The sequence below is a fragment of the Mirounga angustirostris genome, unplaced genomic scaffold (genome assembly GCF_029215605.1).
Source record: "Mirounga angustirostris isolate CCGP_5_RB_7025 unplaced genomic scaffold, mMirAng1.0.hap1 SCAF_1, whole genome shotgun sequence".
Classification (NCBI taxonomy): domain Eukaryota; kingdom Metazoa; phylum Chordata; class Mammalia; order Carnivora; family Phocidae; genus Mirounga; species Mirounga angustirostris.
Window position 1 is genome coordinate 157,771,126 of NW_026991709.1, and position 22,226 is coordinate 157,793,351.

Genomic DNA, 22,226 nt, shown 5'->3' on the forward strand with positions numbered 1-22,226 from the left:
TCTTTCTCAGCCGTGTGCACCGAGGAGGTGTCCTCTTCTGCAGGGATGACGCAGGGTTCACACACAGCAAAGGCCCCTCGGTGGCTCTCCCGCTTTCGGGCGAAATCCCCCGCCGCTCCCCCGGCCACCGCCAGGCTTTCCCCGTCCTCTCGGTTCTGCGCTTTGCGCCACTGCCGCCGCGCCTGCCCTCGGCCGGGGGCCTTCTGCGGGGCGGCCTTTCCCGGGCCCCCACCTCTGGGGGCTCTCGGAGCGCGCCGCCGCCGAACGCTGTGCGAGCACTGTCACGGGCGATCGCCCGCCGCCCCGCCGACTCTGGCCCCCGCACTGCCTGCCCGCCCGGCCGCGTTCGGGGGACAGCCGGATTGGCATCCCGCCACGTCCCCACCTCGGGACCCGGGGCGACATGTTCCCGCGGCAGCCAACGCGCCGCAGGCGGGCTGTCGTGCGGCCCCGCCCGCAGGGAGCGCCGTTTTGCTCACCGCGAGGGGGCCCATCCCACCTAATAGATGCGGTGGCAGAAGGCCGAGGGTCCCGACCCACATCCCTACATGACCCGGGGCAAGGCGCGTTCCCTACTCGGGCCTCAGTTTACCCTTGCGTGAATGGAGGCTCTACTCCTAGGTCGGACACAAGGAAGGCGGGCCCATCCCTGGGGACTCGGACTCAGGACAGCCCCGGAGCTTGGGGCTCCCCGGGGACGCTACGCCGCGGGCCCCGCGTAGAGCCATTAAGGCGGACGAGTGTATCGCCGTTTGAAGGCGCGCGGTGGGCCCCGGCAGGCGCGCGGAGCGGGGCAGAGCGCCCTCTGGAGGCTGCCGGCAGCCCCGCCCCCTGCGCCCGCCCCGCCCCCGCAGACCCCGCCCCCCCCGGCCTCGGGCAGCGCATGCGCCCGGCGCGGCGCTCCCCGAGCGGCGAGAGCGAGGCCGGTCCGCAGCCGCGCGGCGCTCGGCGCCCCATTCATGCTGGGCAGCGGCGGCGCGGCCACGCAGCGGAGCCCGGGCGCGGCGGCGGCCTCGGCCTGGGCGGCCTGCGCGGCTTCGGCGGCCCCGCGGCGGGGCGGGCGGCGGCGGCGGCGCGGGCGACGGGGCGCGGCGATGGCCGGCGGCGGGGCGCGCCCCGGGGCAGCCCGTGAGTAGGGGCTCAACTTTCCCCCGCGGCGCGGAGCCTGGCCGGGCGGGGGTCCCGGACGGGGGGCGCGCCGGGGTGGGAGGTGCCTTCGGGCCGGAGCGGGGCGGCCTCCGGCCGGGGCGCGGGGCGTGCGGCCGAGCAGGCAGGGGGTGTGCGCGGGGGACTGCGGCGCGCGTGTCCGCGGGTCCGCGTGTCCCTGCGGCTCCAGCCCGGCGCCCGCGTGTGTCCGGGCGCGGCCGTGGCGCCGGCGCTGAGCTCGTCGTGTCCCCGCCCGGCCGGGATCGGACCGCGGCCCCAGGCCCCGCGCCGCCGGCCTCTCCCCGCCCGCACGGCCCGGCCCGGCCCGCCGAGCTCCGCGGGGCAGAGCTCCGGGCGGCGCGGCGGGGGGCGGGGGCCGCCGCTGCTCCCTCCTCAAAGGCAGGAGAGAAAGTTTGCGGCGGCCCCAGAGGGAGGGCCCTGGGGATGCCCAGGCCGAACCCCGGGGCTGGACCGCGGACTCCGACCTCCGGCCGCCGGCAGGGCCGGGCTGGGCTGGGCAGGCCCGGGCCAGGCTGCGCGGCTGCCTGGGCAGGGCCGCGGGAGCCGGAGGAGGTCGTGCGGGGCTGCATCCTCCGCTGGCCCTCAGGGCGCTGGGGTGGAAGTTGGAGCCGCTTTCTCAGGACCGACGCCCGCCCCCGCCCCCTCTGGCCCAGGGTGCCGGGAGATGGGCGCTGTGTCCGCCCCTGGCCCGCAGGGCCGCTCACCCGGGCTTGAGAGGGGGCGGTGCGGGTGCCGCCCGGGAGGCCGCCCCGCTCGATCGGGCCTCTTCAGCCTCCCCCTCTCAGGGCCTCTCCAGGGTCAGCCCTCTTCTCTCGGAGGCTTCGGATTGCTTCCCGGACAGTCCCGGGCCTGGTGTGCGGCGTAGCTGGGGGCGGCGGGGCTGATTTGGGGCTGCCTTGGGGAAGGGGGAGCGGGGCTCCGGAGAGGCCCCTGGCCGCTGTGAGATCTCAGGTGCAGCCCGGGAAAGGGGGGTAAAAGGGGCTCCAGTGGCTGCTTAGAGCTGAGAACTGGCCCTGGCTCATCTTTGGGGTGCTGGGGCCACGCCCCTTGAAAGAAAGGGGTGTGTGTATTGGGGGGAATGTGGACCGGGCCTCTGCTCCCTAAGCCAGGGCTTCAGCAGCTCACTGCTGCTCCACCTCTTCCATGCCGGGACCGGTTCTCTGGGGCTGTGGTGGGGGGTGAGGCTCAGTCTTTGCTTCTCAGGCCCTTGGGGAGCAAGCCCCAGGTCTTCTCCACTCCCTGCTGGTTTGGGGTGTGCAGCAGAGATCAGGTGTGGCACCAAGCAGCCAAGATTCTGCCCAGCCCTTGAGGAGCATCCAGTCTCATGCCAGAGGCAGATGAGAACACCAGTGATTCCCTTTCAGAGCCAGGCTGCGAATCAGCCTGGGAGGGTGGCTGGGGAGGCCCAGAAAGGGCGTTTCAGGCAGAGGGGACGGTATAGGCGGAGGTCTGGCAGTGTCTGTGTGGCTGAGGTGTGTGTTTGGGGTGGGGGACAAATGAGGTGCTGTGGACAAAGCAGGCAACCCTTTGCTGGGCTTCTGCACCCCCAGATTGTTGCCTCTATGTTCTGATCCCTCAGGAAGGTCCCCACGTCTAGAGCCGCTGGCCAGGAGGGAAGGCCCTAGTGGTGGGCACTTTTTCTGAGTAAGACTCCACTGCTTCCAGATCCTGGTCTCATAGGACTTGTCTGGTGGGAGAGCAGGATGGCTTGGGACCATTTCTTCCTAGGGCCTGTGTTGGGGGGGGAGGTGGGTGACAGTGCAGCTCTCTGCCCTGGTTGCTAATGGGGTACCTCTGGGCAGGATGGCTGTCCCATCCTGTCCTCCCGTCCTCCCAAGCCCCAACCTGCCCAAGTCCCAGAATGATCCAGAGTGCGAAGGCGTGGAGACTGGGGCTCTTCCTCTGTGAAGAAGGCTCTGAGGGTCTTTGTTTCTGAGGATAAGGAGTGGTGGTGGCTGCTGGGCCCTGGAGAAGGAAAGGCGATGTTGCTCTCTCTACGCTCTGCTGGGCGGTCAAGCCCATCCCGTCCAGGAGTGGAGCCGGCTGTGCTGTGGCCCCATCTGCCTCTGTCCTGGCCTCTCTGTCCCTGGCTAACTCCTAGTTGGCACACCCCACACCAGTTTAGCTTCTCCCTTCCCAGTCTGGTTCAGATTGGGCCCCCTGGTACAGCCCACTGCCCATGCCAGGAAGCTGCAGTCATTCTCACTGCCCCTCTGCATGGTCCAGCAGGTTCCAGTCCCTGGCTTGGGCCCTTGCTTCTCTGCTCCTCCCCACCAGCTCCCAGTGTGCCTGGTTCTCTTAAAACAGGTGGAAAGGCCCCCTAGAGGAGCCTCCCCAGACCACAGTGGCCAGTTCTGCTCTCCTCCCAGATGTCCTCCCAGCATCTGTCAATGCTCCTGTCCCCCAACCCAGTGTGGTCCTCCCCAGCACCCAGGCCTGGCTTTGGCACAAATGCATTTTTTCCGGGGCAGGCCGGACATCTGTGGACCATGAGCCCCAGCCGGTCAGCTGGCCATCCATGTTTCTGTAGGAGTGTGGGATTTCATCCTGTAATGCTCGGTGACCTTGAGTCTGTCTAAGCCCTGGGCTCCATAATTCTAAGATAGGGGAAGTGACTAAAACGTCTTCACTGGCCTTTGTGAGATGGTGGGCATGAGGGACCCAGCCCTGGACTTGGGATCCCCCCTTCCCTGGCTGGCCGTCCCGCTCGCCGTGGCCAGTCCCTTGCCAGCAGCCACTGTTAGGGGAGAGAGGGAGTGGGCCCAGGGCCAGCCTGGAGTTTGGACAGTGGCTTCTCCAGCCGGGTCTCTCCTGTTTAATATAAAAAGTACGGCCCATAATTGCATTAAGACGTGTATAATTATCCCGGAGGAGGGGAGAGCCCAGCCCCTGGTAATTGCAGGCCTGCTTTGAACTGATAAACGGTGAGTGATTCATGTTTTTTTTGGAGTTCACATGCACTCAGCTTTCAGCCCAGGCCCTGCTGACACTGTGAGGAGCCTGTTCTCTGGCTCCTGAGCTGGGGACAGGGATGGGGGGAGGGGCTGGGGACTCCTCTCCTGGCTGCCAGCATAGGTGGCTTGTGGCTCTTGGGGTGGGGTCTGGGCGGAGATCCTCAAGGAGAGGCAGATGACAGCCAGCTGGGAGGGTCCTGCAGGGCAGCACAACCGGGTCCTCTTGCTGTGGGATCCTAGCTAAAGCTCCTTGCTTCCATGAGCCTCAGTGTCCCCACCTGAGCGGTGGGTGTGGGCCTTCACTCGGCAGAGGGTGGGTGGAGAGTGAGACAAGGTGACGGAGCAGGCCTTGCTCTGCCCAGGATCTATTCATTTACTCCTTTATTCACAAGTATTGGGCCCTGGAGTCGGCTTAGGGAGAATGCAGAGAGCCAGGCCCTGCTTCTGTGGAACTGCCATTCTTGTGGGGAGAGCACAAGTTTGGGAACAATAAGTAACAAAGCCATTTGCAAGTCCTGTGCCCCAAATTAAAACGGAGTAAGTAGCTGAGAGGAAGAGACTGCCAGCTTCAGCTGGCAGGTCAGGGCAGGCAGCCGAGACCTGAGCAGGGGTGTGGGCAGGGAAGGGAAGAGCATCCCAGTAGAGGGAACAGCACGGCCAAAGGCCTGGCCGAGGGCAGAGGAGCCCTGTGCTACAGGGGCAGACATGGGAGCCCAGAGACCCGTGGGCCCTGTCTGGCAGCCTGTTGCCCTGTGGCCAGCTCCCAGCCTGGACTTGGCAGAAGGCACCTGTCTTGTGGGCCTCCGCCTCCCCCACCTGTAAAATGGGGCTGCCAGTCTATGTGAGGGACACTGGGAGCAGAGAGCGTGCGCAGCCCTGGCTGGCGCCGGCCTGCGTCCCAATCCAGCATGGCTGTGGTCGGTCTCCAGCCCGGGGTGGGGCGAGGCCTCAGCATCTGGCAGCGCCAGGGCAGGGCCAGTCCTGACACCAAGAGGGTACTCCTGCTGATGGCACCTTGTGGGCTTTTGGGCACCAGAGAGGAGCTCTTGTCATTCTTGTTTTATAGACGCAGAAACCAAGGCTGGGAAAGAGGAGTGACTCCCATCAGGGCCACCTGGCTACAGAGCCTCAATATAACCGAGCATCTGACTGCCTGCTGCTGGGCTGGGAGGAGACGAGACTTTTCCAGAGGAAGGGGGGATCCATGGCAGGATTTGGGGGCCGGTGACCTTGTGTGTGGTTCAGAAAAGTGGCCCAGGCTACTCTGCGGGGCCTGGGCTGTCGGTGGGCATGGTGGGTGAGGCCAGGTGCTGTGGTTGTCCAGGTGGGAGAGGGGTAGGCAGTTCGGGGGAGACTTAGTGGGGGACGCTGCCCTTAGTGGAGAGTGTGACCCGGGAGGTACAGTTGGGGATGCCGGGAGCCTGGTGTGGTGGTAAAAGATGCTGGGGGCCGATCTGACAGGAGGGGAGGAGCCGCGGGCAGGTAGAAGACAGCCTCTGGGCTTTTCAGACTGGGGAGAGAGAACCACTGCTGGGGGCGCAGGTTTCAGGGAGCCCCCCCCAGAGGGCTTCCTGTTTCCTCTGAGTTGGGGTGAGGGTGTGGAAGGGGAGCTGAGAGGCAGGCAGGAGGAGCCTGGGAGGGGGCAGTGCTGCACCGACAGCATGGGGGACCTGGTTGGCTGGGGGTGGGGATAGTGGGTGGGAGGTGTACAAGACTTGGCTTCTGGATCATTCTTTGGAATACAGGGCTCAAGGTCCAGAAAGGGGCTGGGCCAGGATCAGCCAGCAAGTGGCCTCAGAGCCAAGATGAGCCAGACTGCCTCCCGGCCCCTCTGAGAATTGCTGCCTGTGTGGTGATGGGTCCGAGAATCTTCATCTGCTGGCGGGGTGGGAGGAGGGGGTTTGCCTATGAGTAGGGCCCTGCAAGGGAGCACGTGTGCCCAGAGCCTTGGGCAGAGAGGTGGTCACTTACCCTAGGAGCTTGGAGCTGGGGGAGGGGGTTTGTTCCCGAGGCATGGGGAGGCTCTGAGTCAGGAGGTTACAGCCTCCAGACTGGGATGTTAGCTGGGCTCCCAGTCTGGACCCTGGACCTTCATCACCTGCCTCCCTGTTCCTGGGTCCGTTTCTCTCCTCTGCCTAGGAATGGCAGGCCCAGGCATTGTTGGCCGTCCCGTGCTGCCCATGGTGCTCACGGGCTTGGTCTTGGTGACCCCTGGTGTTCCTCTCCCTGCTTGCAGGTCCTCAGTTTGGGGAGGGGGTCCTCTGTCCACCTTGGGCTTCTCCTGGCAGTTAAGCCGTGCCCCTGGAGGTGGAACATGGGCTGTCCCGGCACCGGCTGGGCAGCATGCAGAGCTCGTGAGATGACCATGTGCACTTGGGTGCGTGTGTGTGCCCTCCCACGCCCAGGGGCTGTACCCACACGCACCCCCCTCTCCCGTCCGTTCTCCTCCACAGGGCTGAGGCTCCCGGCCCCATGATGCACGCCTCTGCAGGACCTGAGCGCCTCGGCCTGAGGCCCCGGCCCGCCATGCCACTGCCACGCCCGAGCCCGCGGGTGCTCCCGGGGCTGCTGCTGCTGCTGCTGCTGGGGGGCGCGGCGGGGGCACCCCGGGCGGGTGGGGGGCCGCAGCCTGCCTTCCGCACCTTCTCAGCCAGCGACTGGGGCCTGACCCACCTGGTGGTGCACGAGCAGACCGGCGAGGTGTACGTGGGCGCGGTGAACCGCATCTACAAGCTGTCAGGGAACCTGACGCTGCTGCGGGCCCACGTGACGGGGCCCGTGGAGGACAACGAGAAGTGCTACCCACCCCCCAGCGTGCAGTCGTGCCCGCACGGCCTGGGCAGCACCGACAACGTCAACAAGCTGCTGCTCCTGGACTACGCCGCCAACCGCCTGCTGGCCTGTGGCAGCGCCTCCCAGGGCATCTGCCAGTTCCTGCGGCTGGACGACCTCTTCAAGCTGGGCGAGCCGCACCACCGCAAGGAGCACTACCTGTCCAGCGTGCGTGAGGCAGGCAGCATGGCCGGCGTGCTGATTGCCGGGCCGCCGGGCCAGGGCCAGGCCAAGCTCTTCGTGGGCACGCCCATCGACGGCAAGTCTGAGTACTTCCCCACGCTGTCCAGCCGCCGGCTCATGGCCAACGAGGAGGACGCCGACATGTTCGGCTTCGTGTACCAGGACGAGTTCGTGTCGTCGCAGCTCAAGATCCCCTCGGACACGCTGTCCAAGTTCCCGGCATTCGACATCTACTATGTGTACAGCTTCCGCAGCGAGCAGTTCGTCTACTACCTCACCCTGCAGCTGGACACGCAGCTCACCTCGCCCGACGCCGCCGGTGAGCACTTCTTCACTTCCAAGATTGTGCGGCTGTGCGTGGATGACCCCAAGTTCTACTCCTATGTCGAGTTCCCCATCGGCTGCGAGCAGGCGGGTGTGGAGTACCGCCTGGTGCAGGACGCCTACCTGAGCCGGCCCGGCCGTGCCCTGGCCCGCCAGCTGGGCCTGGCAGAGGACGAGGACGTGCTGTTCACCGTGTTCGCGCAGGGCCAGAAGAACCGCGTGAAGCCCCCCAAGGAGTCCGTGCTGTGCCTGTTCACGCTCAGGGCCATCAAGGAGAAGATCAAGGAGCGCATCCAGTCCTGCTACCGTGGTGAGGGCAAGCTCTCGCTGCCCTGGCTGCTCAACAAGGAGCTGGGCTGCATCAACTCGGTGAGTAGGTGCCGTGTGGGCGCTGCTCCGGCCCCACCCCCCCGTGCTCAACACCCTGCGGCGCTCGCCCTGTGCCTGGGGCCACCACTGGGCGCCTCCCAGAGGGTCAGGGCTGCTCCTGGGGTGTTGGTCTGGAAGCCTGTGCCCATGCCCGCAGCCGTCCTGCTTCTTTGAAGACGGTGACGGGCCCGTGTCCAGCAGTCCATGAGCCCCTGTAGGCAGCGGGCCTGGCACCGTACCAGGCGCTCACCACCCTGTCTTGTCTCCTTCTTACGGAGAGCTCACGGAGGCTCAGTGAGGTGAGGTGACTTGCCCAGCATCACATAGCCAGTAAGAGGCAGAGCTGGGCCAGACAGGGAGCATGGGGCCCAGACCCGTCTCCCCACTTAGTCCATTGTCGAGAAGCCCTGCTCATCCTTGCCCTAGGCGCCGGGCCGTGCACTTGCTCTCTGGGCCTGTGGCCTCAGCTGGTACCAGATGATGGCATCAGCCCTGACACCAGGGCAGCCTGAGGGCCTGGGTGCTGGGTGGCCGACAGCCACAGCTCTTGTCTCTAGGCCTGGAAGAAGCCAGCCTGGGGTCAGCTGCTTTTTGGGGAGCATCTTATGTATGCCCCCAAGCAGTAGGATCTGTTGTTTTTCTGAGGAAGACTACAGGCTCAGAGAGGGTAAAGGACTTGTTCAGGGGCACCTTGAGGTGACCTGCCCAGGTGGGAGCCAGGCTTCGACCCCTCTGCTCTTGCTGCCCAGGACTACCTGGTTGACCCAGGGGAAGCTTGGCCCATCTGGCCTCAGTTGTCCCAGCTCTATCCTGGGAGTGACACTGGTTTGTCTTCAGGGCAGGGGGGCAGGGCAAGGGTCCCTTCACTCCTCTGTCATGTCTACTGCTGGGTGGGGTGGGGCACCCATCAGGATGGGGCCATCCTCTACTGTGAGGCCCAGGTGTGCCAGGCCAATGCGTTGTCCACCCTCCCCTGGCCTCTCAGGGAAGGCATATGATCTCTGCTGTACAGCTGGAGAAACTGAGGCCTGGAAGGACAGCCCCTCCGAGGTCACACTGGATGCTCTGCATGCTCTGTGTGCATGGCTGCGGTCATTCCCTCCCCCTGGCTGGGTCCCAGTTACTGGGGCCACTCGGGGACCCTCAGCCCTGCTGCATCTCGGCGTTCTTTGCTCCGTCTACATTAGTGATCTCTTCCCTGCAAACCTCACGCCCTGAGCCTGCTTCACGGGAGCTAGCTGGCCCCTTTTCCCCCGGAACCTGCCCTCCTCCATCCAGGCCCTTTCTCCCTTCTCTGGAACCTTACGTATTGATTGCGTCTCGTTCCTTCAGTTACCACTTCATAGCCGGCCCCTGCCTTTGCCTTTTAGGTGTGACCCCTGTTTCCTGTTTCGAATGAGCCCTCCCTGTATCCACAGCCCTCCGGTGGTTGGCCCCCTCCCTGTGCAGCCATCGTCCATGCTGTGGGCCTGGTCCGCAGGTGGCTGCTCTCCTTCCTTAGTCTCCCCTAGGCTGCTTCCTTTCTGGCTCTCCCCTTCCCACCCACAGGTTGGGTGGGGGGCCCTTGCCCAGTGGCTATGTGGGAGATGCCTCCCCCCGCTCTGGGCATGTGCACTGGGCCTCAGGGCCCTTGCAAGCGTTGGCTTCTCTGTCGAATGGGTCCAGGAATCCTCAATCCCCGACATTTGTCGGGGCCACGCTGGAGCCCAGCCCCTCTGAGGACCCTCTGTGAACCCCTGCCCCCTCCATGCCCACCCCCCACTTAGCCAGGGCCACTGGCCGACCTGGCTACAAGGCCTCCCGCCCGCAGGCAGAAGGCTCCCGGGGCTGGGCGCAGGGGCCCAGAGGCTCACCCTCTCCCTTCCCGCAGCCACTGCAGATCGACGACGATTTCTGTGGGCAGGACTTCAACCAGCCTCTGGGGGGCACGGTCACGATTGAGGGCACGCCCCTGTTCGTGGACAAGGATGATGGCCTGACGGCTGTGGCTGCCTACGACTACCGGGGCCGCACCGTGGTGTTCGCCGGCACGCGCAGTGGCCGCATCCGCAAGGTCAGGCCCCGGGGCTGGGCGGATGGGGTGGGCGGAGCCCAGGGCGGACAGCATTGCCCGGAGACTGGGAGGCCCGGGTCCAGTGCCAGGCCTGGCCACCGCGAGGGGCCTCAGCAGGCCCCCACTCCCCTGGGCCTCCCTGTCCGTGCCCCTTCTCTGGGGCTGCCTCTGCGTTTGGCAGGTGTAAAGGCCCTGGCAGGGTGTCCGCGGCTCTGGGGCTGGGTCAGGGACGTAAGGGGTCTGGTCACCCTACCATCCCCAGGGGCCCTGGAGATGCTGCCGCTGATCTCTGAGGGCGCACAGTGACCTCCTGGGAAGGCTGCGCGGGGGTGGGGGCAGGGCATGCCTGTGCAGCCCCCATCCCCTCCGGGGGATCCCGTGTCTGCTGAGGCAGCACTCTGCCCTGGCGAGAGGTCCCCGCCCTGCACAGAGACAGCAAGGCCAAGGGCAGGGCAAGGGTAGCACCCCACCCCCACCTGCCACTGGCGGGTGCAAGGGGAGCACTGTGGCTCCAGAGACGTGAGGGCTCCTCAGGGTGAGAGGTGGGGTACTGTGGGGGCAGGACCCGCGTGGTGGCTGCCTTCCGTCCCTCAACTAGCAAGCATTGAGCCTCACAGGGCTGCCAGGGAGCAGCCACGGGAGGACTTCCCGGAGGGGGCCCTGAGGGCAGCTGCCTGTGGCTCAGTCCCATCTTGGTGGGTGGGTGGGACCAGACCAGGGTAGGGCTGGCCTGTTGGGAAGGAAGTTCCTGGGGTGACCATGGGGCGGGGGTGCCTGGGAGCCCCAGAGCCAGGCCAGGGGCGGGGCCTGGTAGATGAAATAACAGCTGTCCCCAGGCCGGGTGCTGACACAGCTCCCCGCCCAGCGTGTACCCGTGGGTGGGGGCTGGGCCCGGGGCCAGCAAGGGCCTTGCCTGCTCTCAGCTTCTGCTCTCAGCTTCTGTGCTGGGTTGTGCGGGAGGGGGGCTCCCTGTCTTTGCAGTGGTGGGTGCCCTGGCAATCATGTCCCACTGTTCCCTGGTTCTGTGACCACCTCAGCTTTCCCATCTGTGAAGTGAACCCGGATGTGTGGGCTGTAGGCTGGGGTGGTCCACATGCTAACTGAAGGTCATCCCAGGATGGGGAACCCTGGGGTGCTGTGGGGTTCTGTCCAACTCAGGCACTCTGCTGGCCAGTGGGGGTGGGCAAGCCCCCGTGCCCTGAGCTGGTCCTCTGGTGTGGCCCACCTTTCCTTACCCTAGTGTGAGGGGTACTGTTGGCAGCCCGGGCGTAGGCTCTTTCCCTTCCCAGGGGTGGGCTCTCCACCCCAGGGGAGGGTACTTGGGGCTGGGAGAGCCGGGGAGAACCACAAAACCCCCTGGGGAGGGGCTTATGTCAAATGGGGTGGGCCTGCCAGGGGCCAGAGCCTCCCCTGGGGCAGGGCTGCAGGGTGAAGGCTGCTTGGAGACACTCCGCAGGGCACCCCAGGGCCTGTTACCCAGCAGGAGGCTGGGCTCCTGGGGCTGGGAGTGGCCCATTTGAAGGCTGGTGGGCTGGCAGGCAGCTGCTAAGGCGCTGTCTGTGCCCACAGGCCACCCTGTGAGGTTGGGAGAACGGGTTAGTCCAGCCCTGCCTCCCCTGCTGCCTCCCTGGCTCCAGCCTCACTCCCCTGCCCCAGGGCCACGGTCCGGGTGGGAGCTCTGTAAGTCTAGCTCGTCCTGCTCTCCTCCCTCTCTGCCCTAGTCCCACAGAGGGGAAACAGAGGCCCGTTGTGTGGAGTGGGAGCTGGGCTTAGGCCCATCTGTAGGGAAACCTGCTTGTCCCTCCCCCACCGGCCCCTGCACCTATCTCCCAGAACCGCATCCTAGGCACTGGCTCCTTCCACCCCTGGACCCGTCTGGGCTGGGCACTGCAAGTGAATGGGTTGTGCCTTTCTGGGGCATGTGGGGGTGAGCCATGCTCAGGAGCTGCTGGCCTGGTGGTGGGAGTGCCCCCTCATTGGGGAATTAGATTTATATTAGTTTTGAGGCTTTTCCATAGAGGCGGGCCTCGTCCCCTGGAGTGGTCACCTGCACCCACCTGCTCAAGGCGGGGGTGCGGTTTCAGGAAGCTGTCACGTGGCTGTTCATGTTCTATGGCCAGTTGTTCGCACCCTAATCCCGTGCAAGTGGCTGAGATCAGGTGTGGTCTCAGCTCTCCCCGTCGCCAGCTCTGTGGTCCTGGAGCTGGCTGTTTAGCCTCTCTGAGCCTGTTTCCCCAAGCATAGTATGAAGAAGGATGAGAGGATGCGCCAGGAGGGCCCAGAGCCTGACGTGCACTTGGTCCCATTCAGGAGTGCAGTTAGCTCTCTGTTGTCGTGCTTCTCCTGAGTCCTCACAACAACTCTGTTGTCCATTTGACAGATGGGGAAACTGAGGCACATAATGGCAGCAGCATGTGCCCAGGCTTACTGGCTCCAGGGTCCTCGCTTATAACTGCAGGCTCCCTCCTTGTCCTGTGGGTCCCTGGAGGGAAAGAAACAGGACTCCTATTTCAGTGTCCTTTCTCCAAGGAAGCCCGGAGTCCAGGAGCTCCTCACTGCCCACGACTGCCCTGAGCTGCTAGCTTTCGGGGGTCTTTCTTCCCACTGCCCAGCACATCAGCTCTGACCAGGCCTGGATCCATCCAGCTCCCATGGGTAGCACAGCTTTCCTGTTCTCTCTGCCTGCCCATTTCCTAAGGACCCGTGGCGCCCTTGAACCCCACGTCACACCCTGGGGTCTGCAGTTGGAGGCCTGAAGCAGCGTAAGGGCTGGGGAGAGGGGTTTCAGTCCCACTCTGCTCGCCCCACCTCCATAACCTCCCCCAGCCCCCACACTAGGCCTCTAGCCTTGACCCACTGTGCAGGACGCCTGCTCCCTGCTGTGCATGGGGCCCAGCCTACAGCAGAATGTCCTCTCCTGCCTCGTCCTCACCCTCCCCATGTGTCATCCTGACCCAGGCTGAGGGTGGGAGCAGCTCTGGCCCAGCCCAGTCCAGCACTGTGTTCCTTTGCTGCCTCTCATTCTCTATCCTGGTCACGTGCTGGGTTCTGGGCCCTGGGGACCCCTGCCCACTGCTGACCCAGGGGCAGGCCTGCTGTGCTGACGGGCCCCCATCTTCCCCAGGCCTGGTTTTTCTTGAGCTTTAAGAAGTAACTGGTGAGCTCTAGGGACCCGGCTGGCCCTCTGCCAGGCCCCACCGAGAACGAGAACGTTGTTGTGTAAAGTTGTAGCCGATTAATTTAAAAATTACCTGCCAACTTCAGCTGTCCAGGGCTGGCTGGGGGTGCTCCCCGACTCCCCTGGCCTTCCCTAGAGGCCCTGCCCGCCACCTGCTGCCCTCTCTGCCAACAGAGGCAGCCCATCCTCCTGGGCTGACCCCCCCCAGAGCCCCAGTCCTGCATGTACCACCCTCCCCCCACCCCAAGTGGCCACCAGGGACCCCTGGACCCTAGCAAGAGTTCCCACGGGTGGTCCCTGGTTTGAGCTCTTTTGAGTCACCTCAGATATTCACAGTGGGTGTGGAGAGGACCTGTCCTGGACTCCTGCCAGTGGGTGCCCTCCCTGCCCCACCCCAGCCTGGAGGCCTTCTTGGACTCTCCCTTTCTGCAAAGCGGAGGTGGGGACAGTCCCTGCCCTCTGGGCCTGGTGAGGGACACCCCAGGCCAGCTTGGCCCTGGTACTGTGCCTGCTACAGGGCTCAGGGCTAGGCTGAGCAACACAGCCCTGTCTCTCTGGTGGCTGTGCCAGGGGGAAAGCGGGCCCCGTCTGCCTCAGCATCCGGTTTTTCAAGAGAATCTGGAAATCCATATTTTGTGTGAGATCTCTTACTGTTAAGCATTGGCAGCTAATGATACATTTTTAGAAAGCATTATGGGCTAACCCAAGGTTGCTGTGGGCTACCAGTTTATGACCATGGGGATCTGGGCTGTGGCATCACTGGCTTGCAGGATGCTGGGCCTTGGGGTAGGACCCAAGGGACAGCTGCCTAGCTGGGCTCTGGGGCTGGGCTGGGCTGTTTGGGAGTGTGGCTAGCAGGGAGGCCTGCCGTGGTGAAGCTCCTTCCTGGGGGGGGCCTTGGTTTTCATCCCTCCACATTGGGTGGACTGTGCCTCCTGGGGGCTGTTGGGAGGCCCAAGGGAGGTTGACATTCCTTCCTGCGTGGTGATCCTTGTATGGAGGAGAAACAGGGCTGTGGCCGCGACATCTATGCCCTGGCACTGGGGCCTGGCCGGGCCATTGTCCCTGTGTACTCAGGCCTTGGCTGTGTCTGGGCCCTCGGAGCTACCTGCTCTTACCTGACCCTCTGGCATCCCAGCTGTGCTGGTGGTGGCTGAGCACATGCTGGGTGCTGCTCTGGGCCTGGGCTGCCAGGGACAGGGAGAGCTCTTACTCTCTTTTGGCCCTCACGGCTCTAGAAGCTTCCCTTTGGACGATTTTCCCATTCCCCCCAGCACTCCCATTCCTGATGTCGAAATTCAGAGACCGGTAGTGTTTCCAAGACCTGTTGAGAGCGGCTGGTGGCCTCTTCTCAGGGTCCCTGCACCAGGGCCTCGTTGTCCTGGGCGAAAGTGTGCTCCATGCATCCAGCAGGGGTCCCTGCTCCGCGAGCCCAGGTCTGTGCAGGAGGTGGGCTGGGGAGCCCCTGTGGGGCTGGGGCAGGATAGGGGCCTTGAGAGATATGCTGGGCAGGACCAGGACCCTAGCCCCCCAACCCCTGAGCCAAGGAGTGTCACCACCTCCCATTTTACTGCCCATGGCTCCGTGGATTTGCATCTTGTGTATGTGTCAGGGGGAGGGGGGATGCCCTTGACTCCTAGTGACCTCTCTAGAGACCCGCAGAGCCTCCAAGGGGCAGCCTGCACCATGGGTGGCTGTGCGCCTGCAGACGTTCTCGTCACGCTGAGCCGTGGGCCCTGAGCATGGCAGGGGTGGGGGCAGCAGGGTCCCCAGCATCCTGCACGCAGCTGGTGTATGACCGACGTCCATTCTGAAATAGGCCGTGCCCACAGGACACTACACAGCTGTGGCCGTGCAGCCCGGGGCCTGTCACATAGCGTGCAGCAGGCCCCTTGGCCCCTGGGAGGCCCCCCTCCCCTAAGGATCACTTCAGTGGGTGACGTCCATCTCAAGGGCTGTTTTGCCGGGTGGGGGCCTTTCGTGGGGCATGCAGCATGTCGTCTGTGTCTTTCTTTCTCATTGCTATTTGTGAGGCTCGGCCCTGCCGCGGTGGGCAGCTGGTCATGACGACGGTGTGTGTCGCAGACATGCATGCGCGGCGTCCTTCCACTGTGGGCAGGCACGGCCGTGCTTCCCGCGGGTCTGTGGTGGGCGGGGCTGCCATGCACGTGCTGTGCACACTTCCGGTGCGCGCAGGGCTGCATTTCTGCTCGCTTTGTCCCTGGGAGGGGGGCGGCTGGGCCCCTCTGACCTCTCTGTCCTGAATCTCGAGGGCTGCCTGTGTTGCCATCTCCAGGATCGACTGTGGTCGCACCTGGCAGAGTGGTTGATCCGCATCCGGCCGTGTTTATGGCAGGCTACTGGGCGCTGGTGGGGTTCCGACCCCGAGCGAGTTGTTGGTGGAGAGCGGAGGGGTCCGTGCTGCCTGCTTCCTGTGTATCTTAGTTGCCGTGCCTGAGGGGCCCCGTGGGTGCACTACCCCTGCCTGCCAAGGACGTGGTCCCTGGACTGTGGGTGGTATCGCGTGGTGTCTCAGGGATGTCCGGGTGTCCTACAGAGGAGTTGTTACACTTTTTCTGGTTCTCCTGGGCATGGCTGGCCGTGGTAGGTGGTGCCAGAAGGGCACAGGGACGTCTCATTCCCCCACGGGTCTGTCTGTTGACATCCCAGCCCTTTCCCCCAGAGCCATGCCACATGAGCATTGCTTCTTCGCATCTGATGGCAGCCAGCGGTGGCCTGGAGGCAGGCATGGAGGGTCCCGCCTCCCTGCGGGGTCTGGCTCATCAGGCCTTAGCCCGAGCAGGGGCACCTAGGCAACTTGAACAAGAATGACACTGTCAGGTGCGGGCTGGCAGTGGGCCGCCCTGTGCCCAGTCCCGTGTATGCCTAGGTTTGGGGGTGGTCTCCTGAGGGCCCAAGATTATTGTCCGCAATGCATAGTTCCCCTCCCCATGGGCAGACAGGACCCCGACCTCCAGGACCTGCCCTCTCGGGGGTCAGGGTGTGAGAGCTCCTGGCATCACAGCAAGATAGGTACAGAGACTAGAATAGTCTGCCAGGAAGGGCTTTGTGGAAGGAAGGAACAGCAGGGCCAAAGCTCAGAGGCGCTCTCGTGCTTGCAGAGGTAGCAGAAGCTGCCTGTACTGCCCTGACCACCCCTTATCCTGCGGTGGACACGCCTGTGGTGGACTGTTCACTGGTGACCCTGTGGTGTTCAGCATCGTGGGGGCAGGGACCTGGCCTGCAGGATTCTGGGAGAAGCTTCAGAGGTCTGGCCTGGCTAGGGGCAGGGAGCCAGAGGACTGTGGTGGCTTCAGGAAAGTCAAAGGGGCTTACATCTACCTGCTCACGTTGGGGGACCGAGCGGGTGGGAGTCGCATGGCTGACGTGGGTCATGGATGGGAAGGTGGGCAGTGGATGCTTCTTGGGTTTGAGACAAGGGCATCAGCTGGATGGTCACTGCTGTCTGCCACAGGGTCTGGCCCGGGGCTTGTTAAGTCTCAGGCTGTAGTGGGCTCTCTGGCCACGTCCCCGCTGAGGACAGTCCCGGTCAGAGACGTGTGAGGGAAGGCTGTGCGATCTGTGTTGCCTTGTGCCCAGCTTTGTGTGGCCTTCACGGCAGTGAGGCAGATCCCCCCTCCATGCCCAGCTCGCCATGGCAACATCTAGCCTTGGGGGCCCAGTTTCCAAGCAGCTTCCAAACAGTCTTCCCTCCCCTACTATTGGAACTCTGAGCTTCTGAACTCTCACACAGCCCTGTGACATGGATTTCTATTGGCAGAGGGGGAGACCGAAGGTCAAGGAGGACCATTGTTTATGTTGGTTGGTGTCTGCTTTTCTCTGTGTTGAGGGCTAGGCTTGGAAAAGACAAGATTCCTGGGTCCCTCCCCCCAATCTCGCCAGGTGTGTTTGGCCCAATTACAGCCATTGGGCCTCCTGCAAATTATGTTTTAATTACCCAAGTACTGCCAAGAGGAAATTGTTAATTGCTTTTCCAGTATCAAATTCCTCCTGGCCTTTCTGAGAACAGTCCCAGGAAGGGGCCTGGAACCTGCCCCAAGCCAGAGGAGGGGGAAATCCTGTGGCAGCTTGTGAGGGGGTGAGGAGGGACCCAGGAGCTGGGTTCACCAGGGCCTCAGCCACAGGCCCCTGACCAGGAAGGAGAGGAGAGGATGGGCTCCTTCAAGGAGAGAATGAAAGAGGCTCCTGCCCCTCACTCAGCTCCTCCCAGTACAGCTTTGCTGCCTAGGGGGCTGGGAACAGGCTTGGCAGCTGTACGTACTGGAGGAGGGAGACCCCCCCCCCCCGGGGTCCTAGCCCCGTAGCTGGCTTCAGCCTCTTGCACCACTTCAGGTCCTGTCCTCCTGCTGTCAGTGAACCCCCATTCCACAGATAGGGACATGAGGGCTGTTATCTTGGGGTGCGCAGTGGAGGGAACTCTCTCCCCACCCTGGCCAGGGCCAAGCTGGGCAGCCCCCTGCCTCTGGGTGGCTAGGGCGCGTGCCGGCCTTGGCAAGCAGCCTGCATGGCCCAGACATCCTCCCGGTGCCCCTGCCCGCCCTCAGCCCAGAGAATGGGCTCTTTGTTGGCTCTGGGCTGGACGGACAGCTGACCTGGCCGGGCCGCAGCAGTTGGCGAGAGCCACGCGGTGATGGGTGCGGGGGCAGCCGGCTGGGTGCCTCCCCTTGGCCCTGCACAGGCCTCTCTTTGCAGGAACCCCCCCCCCCCGTGTGTCCTGGGCCCCCGGGACCTGCTGGCCTGGGGTGAAGGGATGAACCTGCTCCCTGGCCTGTCTGTGGGAAGGGGCAGGTGGTGCCTCATGGTGGTGGTAGGTGTGTGGACCACAGTGTTTGGGCCCTGGCACCAAGAGTTTGCTGGGGGCGCTGACAGCTCAGAATGCAGGGGACTCCCTCATGTGCAGAGGGGCAGGGAAAACCCCCCGGGTTGGAGAAGTGGGTGGAGCCGGAGGGCTGGGGCAGAGGCTGGGTGGGGGTGGCTGTTTCCCTCTGGGTCAGAGCCAGGGGTGGGTGGGTGCCTGGGCCTGGTGCAGCCCAGCAGGCATGTCCTGGGAGACTGGACACCTCCACTGCAGCCATCTGGGCAGGGGGGGAGGGGTCCTTTCTCAGCAGGTGTTGGGAAGGGCACCACAGCAGAGGGACAGATCTGGGTTTGAGTCCCGAGGTTTTTCTGTGGTGGGATGTGGGAGGGGAGGTGGTTGTGGCTAGCTGTGGAAAGTTCTAGTGGTCTTTGGGACAAGGTTTGCAGAGCACAGAGGTGACAGCTGGAGGTGGGAGGGCAGATACCAGGGGATGCCGGAAGTCTCCTGCGTGCTCTGTAAGCCCAGCTGCCCCAGGGTGGGCCATCCCCAGGTGGGTGGCCCTCGACCGGACAGCTGTGCGCCGGCGAGTGGCGTCGGCGCGTGTGCTGCTGGCGGCATGTGTGCCGCCATCCTGCCAGCCGCCTGGCCCTGTGCCCGCCCTGCACGCCCCTTCTCCCTGGAATGCCATCCTGGCGGCGTGCCGCGTCCCTCCCACTTTGAGAGCAGACTCTGCGTCCGCAGGTGCAGGTGGCGGCCCAGGGCCCTGGGTTCCTCTGGCAGGTCCTCACAAGTCTCAGTTTACCTGTCTGTGTGACACAGGCCCTGCAGCCCGAAAACCAGCTGGGAGCTAGTAGGCGTATCCTGAGTACTAGCCATCCGCGGGTTGGACACCTTCCACCCCATCTGACAGTCACATGTGGGCACGCAGGAGCCCTGCTGAGCCTGGACTGTGGCTGCTCAGTGCACAGCCTGGGGCCTGTCACCCACATCACCTCCACCCACTGGCCTGCTAGCCCTGCCTCCCTGACACCCCCACCCACTCTGTGCCCTCCAGAAATGCCCTGTCTCCTTGGGGCCTGCCTATGCGTGTGTAAGGGCCAGGGCTGCCCAGGGCCAGGCAGGTGGGTGGACAGATGGATGCATGGTGGACAGACAGCTGGACGTGCCTGCTCCCCACCGCAGCTGTTGGGGGCCACCTGTTGGGAGTCGGCACGCTGCTGGCCCGGGGGCGGGGCATTTCAGAGTCTGCGTCTGGCCTGCCTCCCCTCCTGCTTTCCCCAGGACTCTGGGGAGAGGGTCTGCTCTCTGCCTGCCCCCTTCTGTGCCTCAGAGCTAGTATGCCCCCTGGATGCGCCCTTCCCTAGAATATCTCCCTTGGGCCCTCCGGGGTTGTGGGTGGCCCTTGATGTGGTATCCACGGCCCAGTCCATGCCCTCAGCCCTCAGCAGGGAGGGGGAAGGCAGGTCTGGCTGAGGGGGGTGGTCAGATTGAGTACCACATGACCCCTGGTGGTCAGGGTGGGAGAGTCTGGGGCCCCTCAAGTATCCCTGTTGAGCAGCCACTTCCTGAGCTCTTCGTGCGTGCAAGGGGCTGAGGTCTGGTCAGGCCTGGCTGTCAAGGCCTCAGGGGCAAAAGTCCCAGGTATCTGGTTGTGAGGGGCTATGTTGGGGCACTGGGGGAGGGGGTCTGGTCCTGCGAGGGCTGGGGTTGGGCCTGGGCTTCTAGGCGACTGCTAGAGGCACCCGCAGGCAGGGGGTACGGGCATAGGGCAGAGCTCTGGGAGAAATCCAGAGTCCTGATTTGAATCAGTTGAGTTGAGACTGGGTCTGGAGATTGGGTCCCGCTGGTGTCCTGGCCTGCACCCTGGCCCTGCCCTGCCCTCCTGACCTTCTTGTCCCCTGCTTCCTGGCCATAGCCCAGGCTAGCCTTGCCAGGCCTGGGTGGGTGGCTGCTGGGGTTTGGGGATTGCCTTGGGGCTCAGCCACCCTGTGTCCCCTCTTCTTGGCTCACTGGCTAGGTCTTTATTTAATTTTCAGAGTAGCTGTGGTGTGGGGAGTGGTTTCTGTCATCCCCATTTCACAGCTAGGGAAACGGAGGCAGAGAGCAGGTCAGCGCCGCACCTCGGTTGCACAGCTGGGGTTGTCTGAGCTGGGGCTTGGGCCCAGGCAGCGTGGGTCCAGAGGCTGTACCCCTGGCCTCCCTGACCTCTCCCGTGGCTGATATTGGCCTGGCCTGCCAGCTTGAGGAGCTGACTGAGGGCCCCCTGCGAGCAACAACTGCCCTCTGGCTGCTCAGCCCAGCAGGGCAGGATTTCTGTGGAGCTGGCTGGGTACAGGTTGGGGTCCTGTGCATACCCACCTGCGGGGGCGCTGAGCCTGGGCTGCTGTGGCCCCTCACCTGGCACCCCTTCTTCTGTAGGCCGTGGGCCCAAGCCACTTGGGCAACTCCAGGCCCAGCCCGTGGTTGCCTCCCCCTGCCCGGCTCAGGGCTCCGCTCTTCCGGGTCTGGTTTGACTTAAGTCTGGCTGCCCGGCCAGGAGGCAGCTGAGCGGATGTGGGGGGTGGCCTCGGGCTCTCAGGAATGCGGCCCTCCCCCTCTCCTGCGGCCGGCAGCCTCTGGCCCAGAGACACAGCGCCCCACCCTGGCTGGCCGCCCTCGCTGCCTCGTGGCCCACCCCAGCCAGTGAGACCTGCCCCGTCCTGTCAGTGTGGGGGCGCAAAGGAGGGGTGCTGGGCCGAGCCCGGCCTGAGCCCTGGCCCCACGTGGAGGGGGAGAGGTGGGACCGGCCCCTCGGTTACAGCCAGTGAGGGTGGGCCTGACTAAGCAGGGCCCCGCTACCTTGTGCCCTGGGAGCTTGCCCAGGACTGGCTGAGCTGGGCAGACGCTGCCCCATGAGTCCCATCTCTGGAAAGCCCCCTGGGTCTCTCTGTTAATTAAATACATTTGTTTGGTAAAAGCAACTAAAAATACTTGCAGCATTGCAAGCTGCAGAGAAGAGCTGGCTAATTAACGCCCAGTTTGTTTGGGATCTGGAATATATTGCCATGCCGATGAGACGCCTGCCCTCCTGCCTTCTTGCGGGGGTGTACCCCACTCCGGGACCTTGGCTTGGCCCTTCACTCCCATGCTGCTTCCCTGCCCCGGAGTCTCCCGGTTTCACTTCTCAGCCATGCTGGATGTCTCCCTTTCCCCGAAGGCCCCTGCTGCCTCGTCATTCCTTCCCAACCTCTGCATAAATATCCCTTCCTCTGGGGCACCCAGCCTGGCCCCAGGGAAGGTGGGGCACCTGCCAGGGGCTCCCGCCGCCTCTGTGCTGGGCTTGGCTGTACAGCTGGTGATGGGTGGTGGTTCTTGTGGTCGTCCCCATGGCCTCTGTTGACTGGTGAAGGGGCTAAGTCAGGACCCACCTAGTGGGCCACAGTTTGTCCTACGCAACCTCCTTGCGGTGGGTGGAGGCCTCGGCCTTGTTCTTGCTGGGCTGGGGAGCGTCAGCCAGGGGAGGGGCTCCAGACCCCTGCCCTTAAGTAGGTGTGGGGCTGGGGCAGAAAGGCATTGGCACAGCCCCACTTAGGCCCCTCGCTGCCACAGATCCTGGTGGACCTGGCAAACCCCGGCGGCCGGCCGGCCCTGGCCTATGAGAGTGTGGTGGCCCAAGAGAGCAGCCCCATCCTGCGTGACCTGGTCCTCAGCCCCGACCGCCAGTATCTCTATGCTATGACGGAGAAGCAGGTGGGTGACCCACTGCTGGACACATGGGGTGGGTTTGGGGGGTGGGATGCTACCCTCAGGAAGCTGGGCATGGCTGTCATTGGTCCACTCTGTCCATACTGGTTCCAGATTTTCCCTGGTCAGACTTGGAATTCCCACCCCATCCCTGAACAGTTGGATGTTCTCAGGAATAGATATTTGAGTAAATTTTATCAGAGTGTTGATGTCATTCGAGGGCTGAGAGTATACATCTGGGGCCCTGAGTTCCTGGGCTGAGGCCCTGCACGGCCCTGGCCCCATCTGCCCAATGGCGGCTTCAGGCAGCTGTCTCCATGGGGTCGGTGCCTGGCCTGGCCCCCCTTGTCAAGGCCATCCATTTGTGTCCCTGGCCTACCTGCTTGGAGCGAGCCTCTTCCCTTCTCAAGCTGGTGACCCCATGATAGCCAAGAACGCAGGGCAGGTGGGGCAGGCCAGGATGGGCTTGGGGAGGCCAGGCCTCCCTTCTAGGCCAGCTGTTGTTTCTCCTCTGCCCCTCTCCCAGCCGTCAGGTTATTCCACCTCTCAGAGGATCTCAGGGCCAAGCAGGCGAGGTCAGGGTAAGCAGGGCCCAGCCTGCCTCTGTGCTTAGGATTGGGGCTG

At 64.2% G+C, this 22,226-nt stretch overlaps 1 protein-coding gene across 2 annotated transcripts in view; it reads left to right on the forward strand.

Moving 5' to 3' along the window:
- Positions 1-1,029: 1,029 nt before the first annotated feature.
- PLXNA1 (plexin A1) overlaps positions 1,030-22,226 on the forward strand; it is a 50,244-nt gene continuing 29,047 nt past the window's right edge. Inside the window, exons 1-4 of one of the 2 annotated variants that reach the window (XM_064591093.1) lie at positions 1,030-1,128; positions 6,575-7,829; positions 9,700-9,882; positions 21,468-21,608. In XM_064591093.1, coding sequence (XP_064447163.1) covers positions 6,594-7,829; positions 9,700-9,882; positions 21,468-21,608 — 1,560 coding nt within the window. In that variant the 5' untranslated portion in view covers positions 1,030-1,128; positions 6,575-6,593. The remainder of the gene's footprint in view (positions 1,129-6,574; positions 7,830-9,699; positions 9,883-21,467; positions 21,609-22,226) is intronic. The other variant, XM_045904195.3, reaches the window with a different exon arrangement.